Source organism: Polyodon spathula, chromosome 1 (genome assembly GCF_017654505.1).
Source record: "Polyodon spathula isolate WHYD16114869_AA chromosome 1, ASM1765450v1, whole genome shotgun sequence".
Classification (NCBI taxonomy): domain Eukaryota; kingdom Metazoa; phylum Chordata; class Actinopteri; order Acipenseriformes; family Polyodontidae; genus Polyodon; species Polyodon spathula.
In genome coordinates this window covers 60,821,244-60,840,851 of record NC_054534.1, presented here as the reverse complement: position 1 = coordinate 60,840,851, position 19,608 = coordinate 60,821,244, and the positions used below count along the sequence as shown (strand labels likewise).

Below are 19,608 nucleotides of genomic sequence, written 5' to 3'. Positions count from 1 at the left end.
AAAAAAATCGATCAAAACAGACAGGAGCAATTGGAGATGCGGAAGTGGTTGGAGATGCAGGAGTGATCTGGACACGATTCGGATCAAGTTTGTAGACATAAGAATCATCACGTTGATTATCCATGTTTAACGGTTCAGTAGCTACTTTTGACTTACTCAGAAGAAAGCCTTGCATAACAAGTATTGGAAGGTGAGCCTGGACTATATAGGTTGAGGAACCAATAGAATTAGCGTAGCAAGCTGAGCCTCGCTCATAGAACTACGGCAAGCCTCTATATGTTGCGTTTGATAAAACACTGCTTTTTCATTTTAGAGTGCTCAATTAAGTATGCACCCATTTTTGTTTTTTGCCTAATTTTAATGTCACCTCACTGGCATCAATGGGCGTCCTCCATACTGGTTGTCTGCTCAATTGCCTCTCCTTCAACTGGTGAACCAGAAGTTGCTCAGCAACCGAACCTTGGTAGATTAGAGACACCGTGAGTGCCTTCCATTGTCTGCCACCTGACCAGATCAGCAAATCCTGATCACATGACTCGCCCAACACCACATAGCACAAGATACTTTACTGTAGATGTCGCATTTTCACAAGGCCATCTGGTAAGACCGTTGAGATATTACTACTGTGTAGCACAGATAATGTTAGCAGTCTTATTAGAATTTTTTTAAATGATTGTTAAAAGTGCTTGTAACATTTAAAACATGTTATTAAAGATTCATTGCAAAAACAGAAAATACAAACATTGGGGGAAAAAAATTGAATTTCAGGCTAAATTTATTAGGTATTCAATTCCACACAAAAAAAAACACCTTTTGTTTGTAAGAACGCAATTGCATCAAATCAATTTATTTGAAGTCTAAACAATAAACCAGAAACAGAAAAAAAAAGAAAAAAATCTTATTTCAACAGGCACAAATACACAGGTTCATCATACATGGCATAAAAGACAGATGTTAGTCTCACAGCAAAGCTCTATGCACTTTACCTGAAAATTGAAAGCTCCTGAAATACAAAGCTTTATGCTACGAAAGTCGCTGTAACAAAGGTATACTGCAAAAGTCTACTGTATTTTTCTAGATTTACTGTTGCTGTTTATTTATACTTATAAAGATCTATGTACAGTTAGTTTTTTTTTTTTTGCTGGTAATACTAAAGTGTGTTTATAAAATTTTGCATAAAACTATTTTGCAGATTAGCACCATCTATGTGTGCTTGTGATCAATATATATGAAATGAATTAAGAACCAAAAGAAAAAGGAAACTGATGCTGGGTGAAAGAGACTTTATAAAGCAGTGGATTTAATTGGGTTAACAGCTGAACAGTTCCGTACAAAAAACACACTTACAAAAGGCAAAACTACATACAATACAAAGTTCAGGCAATATGACAAGGACAATGCAAAAGCAAAAGTAATGGAACTGTAAGGACATAAACAGGGTTTCTTCATACACTTTGTTGCCCACCATAATATTTCACAAAGCACCTGTCTCACAATACTTTCTGTAACATAATAGGTTATGAATGCATGAGAACATAGTTAACTACTTTGCTGAAAATTATATATAAATGTGTATTTCTTTTTAAATATGATCATTGACAAAGCAAATACTTTAATTAACCAATTGATGAATGGCACCTCTGCAGCAATTTCACTCCTTTATATAAAACAGAAAAATACACAAAAGTTTTCAAATATATTGAAAAATGTAACAACATAACACTTTAAATAAGTTTACAAACAACATTTTAGAAGGCTTGAAAGCAATATACTAGGTCCAGATTTAAAAAAAAACAAAAAACAAAAAAATCCAAAGAGTGCTCTCATTGAATGAAGTAATTAATATATTCCTCAAGCTGGAAAATAAAATGTACCAGACAAAAGAATGCTGCTGCAAGTGCAAAATTTAACACAACACATTAGTTATTTTAATAGAAACGACAGCATTGCTGAGGCCAGCAATCGTAATCCATGGTTGTGGTCGTCACATTAGAAAACCAATATTTTTCTCATAAAGGATCAGCACATGCCCTTTCATACTGAACTTTTAGTTTTAAAACTGGGAAATGCGGCGCTTGTATTTTTAATACTAGACCACTGGCTCAAACCAATATACAAGTTGCAGTGTTATAATACCATCTGCCAATAATGAAGACGACCCCCCCCCCCCATTTAAATTAATGTTTGTGATTCTGAGGCTTTTCCTCAATCCTCTCATGTCTAAAACCAATATATGTTCCACATGTATAATGCACAGACCGCTGTGTTATGTCTTACATGAGCTCAAATGAAAGTCCCCTTTCATACATACTGTATATGCAAGGGCTGTTTTATATTAAACATATATGTCATACTTCAATACATATAAAAGGCAAATATGCCCCTTCCATCTGAAAGTTCCTGCACGAAATATGCTAAACTTTGGGTTTACATTTACAGTCCTCAAAATGATGGAAATCATAATGCTCGGCACTAATCATGTATAACACTGTATACTGGTTACGCTTTTTCTTACTTGCGGCTTCAGTTTCCTTTCCTATGAATAACATCTGAAGCAAAAAATAGAACCCTGTTCTTCATATGGTGAGAAGGTATAAAATGTACCTACTCTAATTTGACAAGGCAGGTTATATTGTACCCTGTAACAAGCATGAAGGCAAATAGGGTTTTGTGGAAATAACTTAACGTGTAAATCATTCAGCAAGTCTATATGGCATGCCTTACTGTAGATCTGGACATATGCAACATACTGTGTCAGACTCATCATACTTGTTAACCTCTGCATTCATCTTATCTCAGCAAACAGCACTGCTAATAAATAATGAGATGCACAGATAATTAACTGTACAATTCAAACTTTTCATAGATTTCTGTTTCACAGACCAAAACAATAACCTTTTTTTGTGCTGAATGTACTGTACTTGTCCTTGGCTATAAGTGGATGAGTGGAATATAAAGCAATAATCACTCAAAATGTTACTGGAATAGTTTTCTATGAAGATGGCTAGTTCTAGCTAAAGGTTATCTTTAGTGTAAAAACGCACACGCACGCACGCACGCACACACACACACACACACACACACACACACACACACACACACACACACACACACACACACACACACACACACACACACACACACACACACACACACAGTCTCTGTGGTGTTTTGTTTCCTCTGTAACTGTTCTTATCCATTGTAGTTGTTGTGCTAAACAAAAACTGTACCACTGACACAAATCAGTAGTATTACAACTGCTTGACATAGTTTCCTGGGAAGGTACCAAAGAACTTGCTTCTTCTAGAAGTTCCTAGAAAATAAAAATACAGCATTATTGTATGAACAGCATTTGATGTAACAGTGGTACAAATGTCACAAACAAGCTCTGCACAAGCAGTAGAAAATAATGAAATGAAACTCAAAACTAACTCCGGCATGGGACTCAGGGGTAGGTGTACTAAGATGGGCCAGTCGCAGCGCAAACATACCACAGTTTGCATTTTCGTTGCGAAAATTCACAAAGTAAACATTTTGTCATATGTACTAAGAGAAAATATGTTAATGAAAAGAGCCGCAATATACTAATTTAAATATTTGTTGCGTCTTCTTAGCAAAATCTCTAGCATTATACATTGCTAGGGTGTCCGAAGTATAATGTCTATACATGCAAAGGTGCAAGAATCAAAATAACATTGTTTTTGTTAAATGTAAACATTATCTGTACAATGCATTCTGTTCTGGCTTCATTTTACCTATTTTAATACGCTATATTATGAAAGGCAATTTAATCCCATCAGATTCTATAGTGGGGCCCCCACCTTCACCCCCAAAAGCTTTTCATAATCATACAGTAGCCCCTCGCTAAACCAGACATGTTTGTCCGACATAAGGAGGTGTCGGATTTAAAAACAAATACAATAAAATCACACACACAGATACATTTATAGTGCTCAATGCGTTTTAAAAGTAATCATTGCCCTGAAATAACACTAATGTGTTTTGGGTAGGCTACATATTACATTATGTAAAAATATGAATTTGTACAGTAGGACTATACAGTACACAGTACAGTAGTAAAATCAAATGAATACCTAGCACACGTTTTACTTTAGCCTACAGGTAGCACAAAATAAATCACGCTGCTGCACTGTACACATTTAAATTGAAACTAAATGATTGTAGTGTTATTTATTTATTACTATTTTTAACTTGGCCTACTTAGTAGCCTAGATAATTAACACACAGTAGATCATGGTCCTATAAGATGTTCAAAATGAGCTGGAGGGGTTAGTAGCACACGTGCTCCCAACATGTTGGGGAAACCAGAAATATCATAGCAATTTGTTTTCAAGGCTTGTAAGTACACATCATGACTTTAGTGAAAATTTGGGTGTTCCCCTCAAAAATGCATTGAGCACAACTGGCAACGCATGAGAAAAGGCGGACTGGGAAATGACAACAACTGCGACTGTTTAAAACGTGCTTTCAAAAGTTCTGAACAGATTGATGCAATTGTAAGTGTTGCAACTGTCGGCAGCTTTCGTACATCTCATTATAATATCTGCGAACCCTCATTTGCACTATCTCCACTGCCTTTTTGCAAATTTATGCAGGAATGTCCACAATTATATATTCATCTGAGGATGAACTGCATAAAAAAACTGCTGTCACAAAGCATTTCCTAAATCGTTTGCGACTATTGCGACAGGCGCAACACTTTAGTACACCGACCCCTCAGTGTGACTTTCAATGGCTGCACACCCTGTATATCATTAATTTAAAGCAAAAACAGCTAAAATATTTAATAGACGCTGTCTGAAAATGAAGTTTATTTTATATTATGCACAGCGAGGGGAATTTGTTCTAGCTTGTTTATTTTTCCTAATGCATTTAAACTGTGCGTCCTCCTCTACATATTTAACTGTGTGTGAATGCTAACTTAATTGAATAAGAAACTTTGAGACCAAACCAAAACTTCCTGTAACAATTACCACAAATATCAGTTTAACTTTTTATTAGTCATGCCAGGGGACATGTATTAGGTACACACACGTTATTAATTAAAATCTTCACTCTATTTCCAATTATTCAATCAATCCAAACACACATCCCATTTGGGATTTTAATAATAAATGTGCCAGTTTTTACATGTGGGGGGAACTGCATGCAGATAAACATTCTAAATAATGACTTCATCAGTCTCCAAAGATTCGAAGAATGTGGCACAGCACTAATAGATGCAGTATAAAAATGTAGTATGGAATGACGACAGTGTTCGAATTAGGATCTCAGGATTTGAGGTGCAGCCTCCAAAGACCACGAACCCCCCAGAAGGGAGAGACAGTCATAAAGGAAGCAATTTTATAAAACCACAGATGTTAAACATACCAACAAACCACCCATCATCGCACTTTTCCATGACATCAATAACATCCCCTTCGTTGAGTTCCAACTCATCTTCATTTCTAGGAGTATAATTATATAACGCCTGAAACCTGAAAAACAATACAATAATCCCACCAGAAGTACTGTATGTGTGTCGTTTTTTTTTTATTTATTTGTATTATTATTATTAGTGAAATGGATGGAAAACATAGAAAAGAATACCATGTTTGTAGATCTATTAATTTGTATTTGAAAATGTGCAGGCCAAATGGTAAATAGTAGAATGCTGGAGTCTAAAAGAAGTATCTACAAACATACAGGCCATTTTATAATACTGTACAATTTAGGAGCCTTTATATTAGAGAGAGAGAGAGAGAGAGACTGAGAGAAGAATGTTTGCTCAACTTTTTTAGAATCAAATCACCAATTAACAAAATAAATATTACTGCGTTTTTCCAGGTGGTATAAATTTTTTAAATGTACACAACAATTTAAATAAAAAAAGAAATGAAAATACTTACGGTTCTCCCCCACTATTCAAGTTGTCTTGGACAAAGACTGGGCGCTGTGGCTGAAATATTAAATATAAAATATAGACATATATAAGCAAAACTGAGTGTCCCCACAAACAGTGTATTATAAATAGGGCTTGTACTTCTTAGTTTTAACTGATAATAACTTTAGTAAACCCCTCCCGATGACATGTTTAGAAAAACAGTTTTTGTGCTGATAAAACACGTAAACGTATCATTAAAAAACACCAGTCATGGAATCATTCTATGGGGGTTTCTGCATTAAACATTGTTTACAGAAAGCCGGCATTATAGAAAGGCTTTGTAACGGTTCAGTCATCATTTTTGCACTGTGTAGTTGGTACCTTGTGTCTGTCCATGACGGAACCACAAGAGTGCTTAATGCTGGTTTAAAAACCTAAATGTGTGTTTGTGAAGCTACAATTGGGGCATAAAACCAAATCAGTTAGCCAGTATGGAAAAGGAAATTATGGTTCGGTTGAAGAAACCATAAAAGGAAAGACAGAAATCATATGTAAGTAAAGCACTGTGATTCCTGAGTAAAGTTACACAACCTGTGTGGGATCTGTTTCCAGTAGTCCTGGTTGCAATGGAACCTGGGTTTTCTTTCCTCAGTCCTGACTGAGGGTGACATCTGCACCTCCACATAGTAACCTAACCTTTTTATAATTATAATTCTGTATGACAGATGTGTGTAACAAAGAGTGTTACAAACCGAAATGTAGTGTATTTGAAAAACAAAAAAAATCAAGCCCTAATTATAAGTGATTTTGCAGCATTCCAAAGAAAGGCTGTAACAATCACACTGCAGAGTTGTAAAAACGGGAATTTCAAGGCCAAACATGGGCTAAATGGGTACTCCCCTGTTGTGGAAGAAATTTTGGAGAAAAATCTGCTTGTCTTGACCTTGTAGGTACACGTTTTTTAAGCTGTGTACACACAGAACACATTATTCAACACAGCTATGAAGAAAAATCAGTACACATCAAATTGTTTAATTTCATATCTGTTCTTTTTTACACAGCAACACACCCAGCTTGCACTATTACATCAGCATGCCTTCATGTTGTCCAAAAAATGTTACCATTTTTTTTTGTAATATACTGTACACTGCATCTGCACTAAAGTATATGTCACACAGTGTATGTCTATATATATATATATATATATATATTATAATATATATATATATATATATATATATATATATTTAAACCAGCTGATTGGTCCAGTTTAAATGAAATTAGACAAAATACATAAAATATACAATAGATGATATAAAGCTTTGACAAAAAGCATGTTGTTTTTCAAAGACCACCATATTTGAGCTGTAGTCAGTATCACTTAAAAGCTCATGCAGATTTTCTCAGACAAAGACAAATTTCCACATGCACGTCAGACACCGCCTCACCCACCAATACAACAGTTTGGAAATGTGCACAGTATCAAAATATATGTTCTTTTATTTTGCTTTATTTTATTGTAAATCACAATACTAGACTTCAAAGCACACAGAAAGCCAGGTCATTAAAGTTAAAGGTATCCCTGAATGAACAAGCTTTAATTTTTGTTATGCATATTACCTATGGTTCACAAGTGTTGATTTACTGACTGTTTAATCTGGAGCATACAGTAGATTAAAACTAAAGCTGCAGAAAGGGATACATGAACTTTAAAGATTACAAAACAGACGGATTTACCAACAACCATAGCTGCTGCAGTCACACACAGGGTGCACACACCACCCTACCCTGTGAGACGGTGAAAAGCTTTGACCTCTAACTGGTGAGCCGCAGGATCTCCTGGACATCACTGGGCTACGAGGAGGTTTACCAACAACTACAATATCTCGTTTTAAAGCAGGCTGAAAGAACCAAAAGACTAAGTAAGCCTTTGCCATAGAAAGCACCGAATAGAAACAGAGAACATCCACATGCTGTTAGAAATATAGTCAAAAGCACAACAAAGTGTGCGTGTGTGTCCCCCTAATTAAGGCCTTGAAGTTTTGTAACAATATCTATTTTCTTTTCCATTTAAATGCAAATATGTTTAAATTTTGCACAATAGCTAAGGGTTTAAAAATAAACAAACATGCAGTACATGTTTAAAGGCTGGCATACATGGTATTAGAGTGATCCATCTTTGTAGTATATTACAGGTAGTATGAGACAAGCCCACTTGATGATGTTATATATCGAATTTTTGATGTAATATGGAATATTTTATTAAGTATCAATCAATCATGGATCATAGTCAAATACACCTTTTTAAAATGTTACCTCTCAGTTACAGGAAAGCCTGGAACATGTTGTAAGTAGGTACTACTACCTACTGGACAGCAGAGGGCACTACTACATTTTTAAATGCAATCCAAGGCATAAAAAGAAAAATGTGAACACTATTAATAGAACATAGAACACAAAAATATACATATAAGATGTAGCAATAATGCTGCAAAACCACCACTGAACAGCTTACTGAACTTACTGCCAGAAGCAATCAAAATAGTTAAGTATTATTTATTTTTCTTTAAATAAAAACATACCGATATACTGATTTTATTTTTCTGACATGCTTAAGATTATAATAATATACTTAGGGTCCACTGAATGAAGAAAAGCATATTGAAACACTTCAACACCTCAGAGCCTCAAGCAGTTCCTTTTCTTTACCTTCAATTTAGCCCTAGATTCCAGTCGGGGAGAGAGTTTTGAGGAGAGAGGGGGGGAGTGCGTGACAGCAGGCTGGGGAGATGACTTTGCAGAGTGTACCAATAATGAAGAAATGAAAGGAAGGTTTGAGGGGGAGGAAGAAAGCAGCAGAGACACGCCTGGAGAGGCAGAGGCCTAGTGAAACAGGTAATGCAGACATAAAAATAAATGAACAAATACCAATTCAATATCAGGAAGAGATCATTTGTAGAAAACAATAATTAAAAGTTTTAAATAATTTTTGGATTGAAGTACTGTATGCACTGAAGCAGAAGTAGATGTGTTAGATAGAATACTATACTACTATATTTATGTTACAATATTAATTAAGACATTACACAAAGCAAAAAAATAATTATTGTGTTATCTGCAAGAGCATCCTGAGACTGGATTATTCATAGCATTCACTTGTTTGTTTGCTTATATAAAAACATATATTTGAATGTTAAAATACTGTATTCATATAATAAAGGTTTTTTTGTGGCTGTACCTCTTTCTGACTATGTCTTGATTTTGAGTCTTCACTAGTCACATGGGCTATGCTTTTAGGTGGCGTGGATGTCTTTTTGGTTTCTCCAGGTTCTTCCTCTATATAGAGTTTGGGAAACTCCTCCAATACATCTGCTGCTCGTCTGTAAAACCCTGTGTCTTTCTGTAAGCCCCCGTTTTGGTTTCCTTGGATGATAGATAGCAGTTCTTCGCAAAGCTCCTCCTCCTGGTCTCCCCTGACCTGCGGAGTTTTGTCTGAGAAGCGAGGCTCAAAAGACTCTGAAATTACTAAATTACCAGTGTCTCTGTGCTTGTACAATTCCGTGGTGTCAGAGAAACTAGCCTCCTTTCCTTCAACATCTATGGAATTTATAGACTGCTTCTCACTAATCTCTTTTGGTTTTTTTTCAGCAAGGGTCATGTCACTGCCACACTTGTGGGCGCGTTCGTGTCGCAGCGAGGAGGTGAGGAATGGTGATAATGATCTTGGGACGAGATACGGCTGTGGGGGGTAGATGGTTTCAGATGAGCTGGAGAGGGCTTTTGGAGATGTGATTGGAATGAAATGCCCTTTCTGAACTTGAGATGTGACGGTTCTTGGAGAAGCGGTTCCTAGCGAAGTAGACGCCAGTGGCGCCAAAGAGTTGAGCTCTTCCAAGCCAGACAGGAGGTTGCTTGGGAAGGGAGGGGGAGTGGGGGCAGGAGTGCTGGAGGGAGACATCCCAACAGTCAGGGAGATCCACTCACTGGTGATAGCTTGGATATCAGGGTTTTTTTGTGGAATAAGGGAAGGTGAGGAGTGATGTCTGAGAGTAGGAGATGGAGTACTGAACCTTGGGTGGGAAGAAGTCTTGGGAAAGAAAAAGTAGAACTTAGAAATAAACAGCAAGAAATGCAGGAAAAGTAAATTAAGAAAAGAAAAAGTAATAGTTTTAAAGGAAATGAGGAAAGACCAAACCCACAAATGTAACTACTTATAGGTAGAAGTAACATTTCTGATAAATGTAAATTGAACTCATTGTAGATTGAGACCTGCAACAAAACTAAACTTGAATAATCATGAAAGTACTGCTACTATATTACTTAATTTAAAATGCACTACTAATTGAGTTTAAATTAAATCTCCAATATGAAAAAGACATTCGTATAAGTAACTGAACAAACAAAATGATTATGAAAAACATTTAACAGACACCCTTAGTGCGGGATTGTTACAGCTGACATACTTCACAGCACACATTTAATTTTGACTAGCTCGTAAAGTTTCCCTATACACAAAAGTGTTGTCATTTGTCATTAAAGAAATAGCCGACACAGAAAAACATTGGGTTATTATCATAACCCTGATTCCCTGGAATAGAAATGTAACCATTACCGAATGGGCTATATCTCTTCTAGCCCGAATTACCTGAGCACTTATATCAAAGCTGCATCTTTAAGAGCCTCGTATGCATCAGACGTTGTCTCCATCCCCAGGAGATAAATGCGAGGGATGCGTAAGGCTCAGCGCCATTTTATATTCTGGCCTGCTGTGTTGGAGTAAACGCAGTGACCTTGAAGGGTAATGGTTACATTTCTATTTCAGGGAACCAGGGTTATGATAACAACCTAACCTTTCCTTTCAAGTACGAAATGTAACCATTACCGAATGGGATACAATAACCAAGTCATCACAAATGAAGGTCTTGCAACACCTGCAGATGTGCTAAAAAGATAGATAAACTACCTTAGCATTCTGTCCGAGGACCGATAACGGTCCATTGCATATAGTCCACAGTACAGCCCTCATGCGGTATATATGCTGCATGGTTACACTGATTAACCTCAGCATTTAACACAACAAGTCCACAGAGGTGTGTGACTAACTGCCCCAGGGTGTAAGTGGTCCACTCTGCAGCTGCTCCCGGTGTAACAGGGAGTGGGAACTCTGTTGACTGCACTGCAGGGAATGAATGAGGCGAGTCTGGATGCTGCACCAGTGTCAGAGACTCAGAGCGTTCCCTAGAACACAGCCCCAGCCTGCTTTCCAGTCCTCTTTGCAAAATGAGCACAAGACGTGCAAGAGCTGCAGTCTTTAACTGCTCCTTCTACATGCTCCCTTCACAGGCAGTGGAAGCACCTGTTGTGCTTATCCTCTGCCTGAATGTTTCTCTAGCAAACAGAACAAAGGTGAAACCCAGGCATGGTGCAAGGTTGAAAAAACAGTTCAGTCCTGCAACGTATGAGTGCAAGAACAGACAGCAAGCTGACTGGTGTTGAAAATTGCTGTGCACAAAAGTGGAGCACTCGTAACGGTCTTGGTGTCCAACCAAACAGGGTAACTGGTACCAGTTCTGGTATGACCAGGTCACTGGTACAGGCTGCAGTACTGACTGGTACCAGCTCTGGTACTGACTAGGTCACTAGTACAAGCTCTGGTACCAACTGGTACCGATTCTGGTACTGACCAGGTCACTGATACGGGCTCTGGTACTGACAGAGTGAGTCACTGGTACTGGTTCTGGTACCGAGTGGTACTGGTTCTGTATCAGGACAAGCGGCGTGCAGGTAAGAATTGAAAAAGCCACTGGCACCTGCAATGTTAAACAGACAGGGGCTGCAGTCACCTGCTAACTAGAATACATCTAGTAGCATTCATTGTCAGTGAAGCAAAAGCAGACACAGCAACGGCAAAGAGACAATCTGAATATTTTGCACTACGGAGACACTGCCAGTGTTAAAAAGCTGTTAAAGCATCAAGGGAGATAGTGTGAAAACTTAGCCGCAACAAGGGACTGCAGAGGGGACTTAATCAGAACCTAGGCTAAGAGAGAATTATATGCTTAAAAAAAGTGAAATTATTTCAAAAAGTGAATATAATCAACTTATCTCTATAGTTATGACAAAGTCAGAGATCACTCTTTTCTCAGGCAGGCTGAAAAAAAAATGGCTCTGGGCCTTATGTGTCACTTGTATTTATCTCCTGGGTGCGGTCAGACAATGTCCGATGCATACGGGTAATGGTAATGGTTCGTGTCGTACTTGAAAGGGAAATGTATTTATTTTTGTTGCTTGCACTCTGTTAATAGCACAATGTAGGCATACATTAGATACTTAAGAATTAAATGAAACTAATAATAATATTGATACACTGTTGATATCATCAGTATTTGAGAGTTGACTTTTTGTTATAGTAGACTGTAAGCTAGTGTCCAGAAAATTTGAGTTGACAAGTGCTTTCAATAGGGGACCATTCTCACTGGTGTAGAGTCTTATATCCATGACTGAAGAATGTGCTGGTCTCTGAGTTTTAGAAGGTTTCAGCCTATAGTACATCGGCATACATCTTGACAAAACTATATTAGGCAGGTTTTTCAGGATAATAAATATTCTTTACAGTGTCCATTTTATTTGAAGAGTTTTTAATGTAGATATGAATGTTCCACAGACATCTAACGCGTGAGCTAATTTCCACAGCATAATCAAAGCAATTTAAAAAGGAAAAAAAAAGATCCGTTTTGAAAACATGCATTGAATAGGAGTTCAGTTCAGAACTGCCTTTCTTGAGTCACCCTTAGAAACATCATGTGTCCTCCATCTCTCATTTGAAACAGTGGTAACTACAATATTGAAAATGATGAGGCCCATTGTACCTGCCCGTGTCTGCCCCTGTTAGCTTAGGCTAACATTTCTATGTTTTGGCCTAATTAACATGCTGAGATGAATTCTGACTGAGGGTTGAACAGACACATAATTCATTTTGCTGTACAAGACATGACGGCTGTGCCTTAAATGTATAACTTAGCAGCAAATAAAACACTATTTGTTATGTTTAGTAGTGATAAATACAAATACGAACCAATAGACAGGTAATTTGTTCCAAACTACCACAACCACAGATTAAAACAACCTCAGGACCAGTCCTACTATTGCTGTACATAAGAGATGTTTCAGATTGTTTCAAAATAATGCACCTGAGTAGGTCTTTATTAGCACCAACAAAAATAAAAGTATGAACTCCAACAAAGTAAAAAAAAAAAAAAAGAAGAAATCTCTCTCATTGATGAGGGATTTCTTGGAGAAAAAATAGGGTAGCATTACGAAACAACAGGTCATTCCTACCTTTGCAGAAGCTAAGGTGTGTATCATATCACTGGAATAGCTCTGAGGTATTGATGGATCCGGATAGTTGCCTGGGCTTCTTCTTGAGCCCTTCTTGATGAAATCCACATAGGACACTGGAAATATGCCTTGTTTACTGGTTCCAGGTATCTTTCCTTCATACCAATTCTGATCCACTTGTCGAAGAAGTACGACTCTGTCTCCCTAAAAAAATGTATTTCAGTTTTCAGTATTTAAACCCACAAACACCCTCACAAGAAAACAACATTCACTGCATTTTTCACATACCAGGGGCTACTTTAAACAATGTAAGGGCAACCTTACTGCTCAGCGATACACTGACAAGGTCCTTCAAGCCACAGTGTTTCCGTTCCTGCAAGCCAATCCGGAAGTGTAGATTTTCCAGCAGGACAATGCAAGACCACACAGTGCTAGGATTACAATTGCACGACTTCGAGAAAATGTCAAGGTCTTGCCGTGGCCGGCTTTTTCTCCTGACCTGAGTCCAACAGAATATCTGTGGGACCAAATCGCCAGTGCCATCCACAGGAGACAACCACGACTAGCCAACTTTCACCAGTTGGCTGCAGTTGCACAGGAAGAGCCTATCTAGAGGCTGATTAGGTCTATGCGTCAACGCTGCCAGGATTGTATTAATGCTCAGGGAGGTCATACCAGATCATAACTTTGTAATGTTTTCAAATTTCATATTGAAAACTTGTAATTTTCTTTGATCTGTATTTTTGTTCATATTTTCTGTGATTTTGCTTGATATCTATGTTTAAAATATTTGAATAAATCCATTAGACCTGGTTTAGCTGACTGGTTTAGCGGAAGTGAGGGACGCTGCATAAAGCAGCACCTTTTATTTTGTAGTTTCATTACTGTGTTTTATTTTCCCATTTCCTTTGTGCCTTTTGTTTTCATTATTACTTTGAACACCTGCGTGTGCATCACAAGTGAATGGCCAATACTTTACCACTGCTGGTAATGGGTTGTGCTCTGCCACAGTACCACAGTGCCACCTTGTGGCAGAAATAAATCAGTGAGCCAAGCAGCATTTCAAATAAAGTTCCTGTGTGTCGGTGAATTTCCCACACCGACTCTATAACATTTTGACTCCAGTGACAGTTAAGAGTGTGATGCAGATCTGATTATTTCGTTTTGGCCTCTTCCAACCCTTGTCAGGGAACACAAAAGAGATACAATATCAAAAATACATAGCTGGTCTTGTTCGCTTTGTTGTTGCTTTATTTTCGTCAGGTGAAACTGAAGGAAGTGTTGTGTAACTGCATAATAAAGACTGATTTGCGCATGCGAGAAAAGAACATATTGCATATATATATTTAACATTGAAGAGATGGGTCTTTGTATTAGAAAACTGGTTGGAAACGTCGTGTGACGGGTAAGTGCTTTAATTTGTTATATATGTATATATACAGTGCCTTGCAAAAGTATTCAGACCCCTGACCAATTTTCTCATATTACTGAAATACAAATGGTACACTGAAATTGTAGTGCTAATGACAGGCTTAGAAATGGTGATGCAAGCAGTTCATCTCTGGCAGCCAAGGGTTTCAGAAGTGTCAGGCCGAATCAACAAGACAAGAAATCTCCAACACTGGTAAATTAAATTTAAAAGCATTTTCAACTCACATGTGCTTCTGATGGTTCTTGTGTACAAATACAGGGGTGGATTTGTGTTGCTGCATTGTGAGCAATACAGCGAGCAATGTGAGCAATTATAACACAATGTTTTGTACCCTGTTTTTAACTTGCTCTTAAACAGTTATGGTATGTGTAAATATTAATAAAATACATTGACTTTTGAAGGAGTTACAGGTATACTGAGCTCTATTTTTCATTGTGCTGTAATGGTAAGGCCTGGCAGTCTGCGGCCGATGGGTGACCAGGCTTTTTCTTGTTATGCCACGCGCCTGTGGAACTCACTGCCACTCACTGGAAGGCGTACTTTTATACTAAAGCTTTATATATATATATATATATATATATATATATATATATATATATATATATATATATATGCCTTGCAAAAGTATTCAGACCCCTGACCAATTCTCTCATATTACTGAATTACAAATGGTACATTGAAATATCATTCTGTTTGATATATTTTTTTAAAACATTTAAACTCAAAATCAATTATTGTAAGGTGACATTGGTTTTATGTTGGGAAATATTTTTAAGAAAAATAAAAAACTGAAATATCTTGCTTGCATAAGTATTCAATCCCTGTGCTGTGGAAGCTCCCAGTTTGTACCGATGAAAGAAATTGCCCTAACGAGGACACAATTACCTTACCATTGGCCTCCACCTGAAAACCATTAAAGTTGCTGTCACATTTTCTGGATAAAAACCCCACTATTGAAGGATCATTGGTAAGGCTGTGAATCTGAAGGAAAATGAAGACCAAAGAGCATTCTACAAAAGTTAGAGATAAAGTAATACAAATGCATAGATTAGAGAAAGGGTACAAAATAATATCCAAGTGTTTGGATATCCCAGTAAGCACAAGTGGAAGTGGAAACTGCATCACACCACCCAGGCACTGCCAGGAAAAGGCCGTTCCTCAAAACAAACAAGAAGGAGACTTGTGAGAGAAGCCACAGAGAGGCCAACAATCACTTTGAAGGAGCTACAGAGTTCAGTGGCTGGGAGTGGAGTAATGGTGCACCAGTCAACCATATCAAGAGCTCTGCATAACACTGGCCTGAATGGGAGGGTGGCAAGAAAGAAACCATTACTCAAAAAGTACCATCTGAAAGCATGTCTGGAGTTTGCCAGAAAGCATGAGAGTGACCCAGCTGCGATGTGGGAAAAGATTTTGTGGTCAGATGAGACCAAGATAGAGCTTTTTGGCCAAAACTCAAAGCGCTATGTGTGGAGCAAACCTAGCACTGCCCATGCCTCAAGACACACCATTCCTACAGTGAAGTATGGTGGTGGCAGCATCATGCTGTGGGGATGATTCTCATCAGCAGGGACTGGGCATCTTGTTATAATTGAAGGAAGAAAGGATGGAGCAAAATACAGGAAAATACTGCAAGAGAATCTGCTTCAGTCTGCTAAAAAACTGAAGCTTGGGTGGAAATTCACCTTTCAGCAGGATAATGATCCCAAGCACAAGGCCAAAACAACATTGGAGTGGCTCAAGAACAAAAAGGTGAATGTCCCACAGTGGCCCAGTCAAAGTCCTGATCTCAATCCCATTGAAAATCTGTGGCATTATTTGAAAATTGCGGTCCACAAGCGTCGTCCAACCAACCTGAACAACCTGGAGCAAATCTGCCAAGAAGAATGGGCCAAAATCACTCTGACACTGTGTGCAAAGCTGGTACATAATTACCCAAAAACACTTAAAGCTGTTATTGTAGTGAAAAGTGGCTCTACCAAATATTAATGTGTGGGGGTTGAATACTTATGCAAGCAAGATATTTCAGTTTTCTACTTTTCTTAAAAATATTTCCCAACATAAAACCAATGTCACCTTACAATAACTGATTTTGAGTTTAAGTGTTTTAAAATAAAATATCGAACAGAATGAAATTTCAATGTACCATTTGTAATTCAGTAATATGAGAGAATTGGTCAGGGGTCTGAATACTTTTGCAAGGCACTGTATATATATATATATATATATATATATATATATATATATATATATATATATATATATATATATAAATTGTTTATCCATTAATTTGTTTCTTACAAAGATGGGAAAATGCGACTGCTGTGTATCTGCGTGTCTTACCTCAGAGTGCTGACTGTATGCTACATTTTCCTACTATTTCATTTCTCACCTATTTAATATTTTATTGTGCATATTCTGCATGATTCTCTTTTGTTGTTTCTTAAGATGTTTACTAATTCCTGACTTCCCCTCAAGGCTGATTGTGCGGATATTAGCGCTCTGTTGTGGTGAAGCATTGTGTACTGTGCCTGTGCACCATTGATATGCTTCCCTACCTCCCCACAATGAGCCTTGAAGAGGCCTTTCATAAACATAGCAAGCTATGACCCAAGCAGATACAACAACAGAGAATAATATATAGAGCACACGGAATAGCATATGAAACAGATAATGGGTTAAGTATAAGGAAAATGTAGATCATATAATGACTCCCATTAATGCAATAATGTGAATGAATGTGAATCAGTCTTTATTGGGTTAAAATGTACTGATTCACATTACATATTCTCCAAGAACGCTTTCCTTCAACTAAAAAGGGAATTCAAATGGACCCTATGTATTATTATGTATGAGGCAAACAGAGGACACATTGTCAGCATTTAGTTAAACACAGCATATCTTTATGTGAAAGCGCAGAATGGGCCATCATTTTGTGACATGGATCAGTATCTTCCTTAAAATCTGTATCGCATATATAGCTTTTAAAAACCTGGAAAACGGATTGAAATCCAGCATATTGAACAAACATGTTACCTTTCTTAGTGACAGCTCCACATTAGTGTCTGCTGTGAAGGTGTATTTGGCCACAGCCTCTCCTATCTCTCTTGTCTGTGCTGGAGGGGGCGGTCTTGCTGGCTGAGATTTTTCTGTCGATGATACTTTCTAAAGGGTGACAGAGATGAGCTTTAGAGAGTTAAATGGTACGTGGTTTTAGGGATACTGTATATAAAAAAAATATCAATTAAACAAAGGGGAAAACTGCTAGTAAATAACACACCTCAACATATGAAATAGGGAAGATCCCCACTCGGCCGTGATGTTCTCCTTCATACCAGTTTTGATCGATTTGCCTGAGGATATAGACCGTGTCTCCTTTCTTGAATGTCAGTTCCCTGAAAGGCATTGCTCCCAGGTTAAATCAAATTTATAGGTCACTGACGTTATCAAGCATTTCAGCACTTCCCCCATTTCTGAGTAGCAATAAGGCAGCAGAAGCTTTGTGCACATAAATGAGAGACAGTGCTTTGTGTGGTGACTGATTTAGCTAGCAGCTGGCTGAATATGCCTTTCTTTTTGTAATTAAAAGAATGGTTGCTTGGCAGCCCTAAAATGCCACTTTTATTCTTTACACTTTTTTTTTTCTTCTAAACCTTCCTGTCTTTATTTTATATTCATACACTGTATATATTGTTGTCTCTAAGATTGGACTCTCATTTTCCAGTAACACTAAGTACAACTATTTAAGCCGCAGGGAATCATAGCATTGCAGACCTGTGTTTTTATTGTATTAAGCTTTTAATAAGGATAATTCACTAGCAGAGTTAATACAATTACACAACAGTATGATAACATTTTGATCACAGTGCAAAGTGAAACGCAAACACTACTACCATTTACAACACTGAATAGAGAATTGCACAGTCTGCTTTAGGTATTTGTGTTTTCATTGTACTTTGCCTATTTATTCCCAATCAAAAAATGTTGATTGAAAACTATACTCACTTTGATGTTTGAGCCTTAAAATCATATATAGCTCTGGCTTGCTGCTTCTGAAAAAAGCCACATATACCAGAGATTAATAATACATAGCCCAGTAATATTTTAGTAAACGTAACTTATGTATTTTTCATGTATTAAGTCAGGGACAAATTAATACAGCTGAACAGAAACGAAGAATAGAAACGTTGCTGTTTGTAATCTTACCTCTCTATCTGGAGTTCCTCTTGTTGGAGTATATCGACCCACATCAGCAAAAGAGGAAAAGCCCTTAGAGGATTCCCGATCTATTCAAAATAAATTGGTGTAATGTGAATGGATATCTAATACATTTAACAGACAGAGACCAAATGCTGTGTTTCATTAGTCATTGTTGACTTGCATGTGCTCTACTTAAAACTGCACAACGATGGGTTGTACCGTCGGATTGGAATAATCTTGCATCAGTCTGATAAGATTAGCCTCAACTGAAACTAGAAAACAATACTGCTCTGGTGTCTTGAAATCAAATCTATAATATATAAACAATGGGTGATTTTAAAATCCTGGTGGGTTTAAAACAGTTTACATCAACCCTTTAATCAATGTTGGGACCATATGGTAACCACTCGTTAGTGTCATTCATGTTTACAGCATGTAAAATATTTTAAGATCCTAATGTCCCTTGCAGTAAATATGAAAAGGTTTTATTTATTTTTAACATTGTTTGGATATAACCATTTATCATTTTCACTAGGTCAACATAATACTTCTTAGGTTTCCTAAAAATGCCATCTGCAAATTAGAGCTCAGACTTGTTTCGTGACCAGCTCTGTTTCTAAAACAGCTTACCAAGCTTTGAATTTTGACCCATATGGACAGTTCAAAGTCCTTTTGGTATTAAATATGTGTCATTGGGCCCACGCTTTTAAAACTTCAAACCTTGCTCATGTTACTTTAGGAAAAAAGTTTGGGA

The 19,608-nt window shown here is 37.3% G+C and overlaps 1 protein-coding gene across 1 annotated transcript in view; it reads right to left on the bottom strand.

Moving 5' to 3' along the window:
• Positions 1-777: 777 nt before the first annotated feature.
• Positions 778-19,608, bottom strand: part of LOC121322203 (sorbin and SH3 domain-containing protein 2-like) — a 96,714-nt gene continuing 77,883 nt past the window's right edge. The window contains exons 14-21 of the mRNA XM_041261853.1: positions 18,861-18,940; positions 18,660-18,706; positions 17,935-18,049; positions 17,691-17,819; positions 13,223-13,426; positions 5,910-5,959; positions 5,392-5,498; positions 778-3,313 (exon numbers count right to left, since the gene is read on the bottom strand). Coding sequence (XP_041117787.1) covers positions 3,252-3,313; positions 5,392-5,498; positions 5,910-5,959; positions 13,223-13,426; positions 17,691-17,819; positions 17,935-18,049; positions 18,660-18,706; positions 18,861-18,940 — 794 coding nt within the window. The 3' untranslated portion in view covers positions 778-3,251. The remainder of the gene's footprint in view (positions 3,314-5,391; positions 5,499-5,909; positions 5,960-13,222; positions 13,427-17,690; positions 17,820-17,934; positions 18,050-18,659; positions 18,707-18,860; positions 18,941-19,608) is intronic.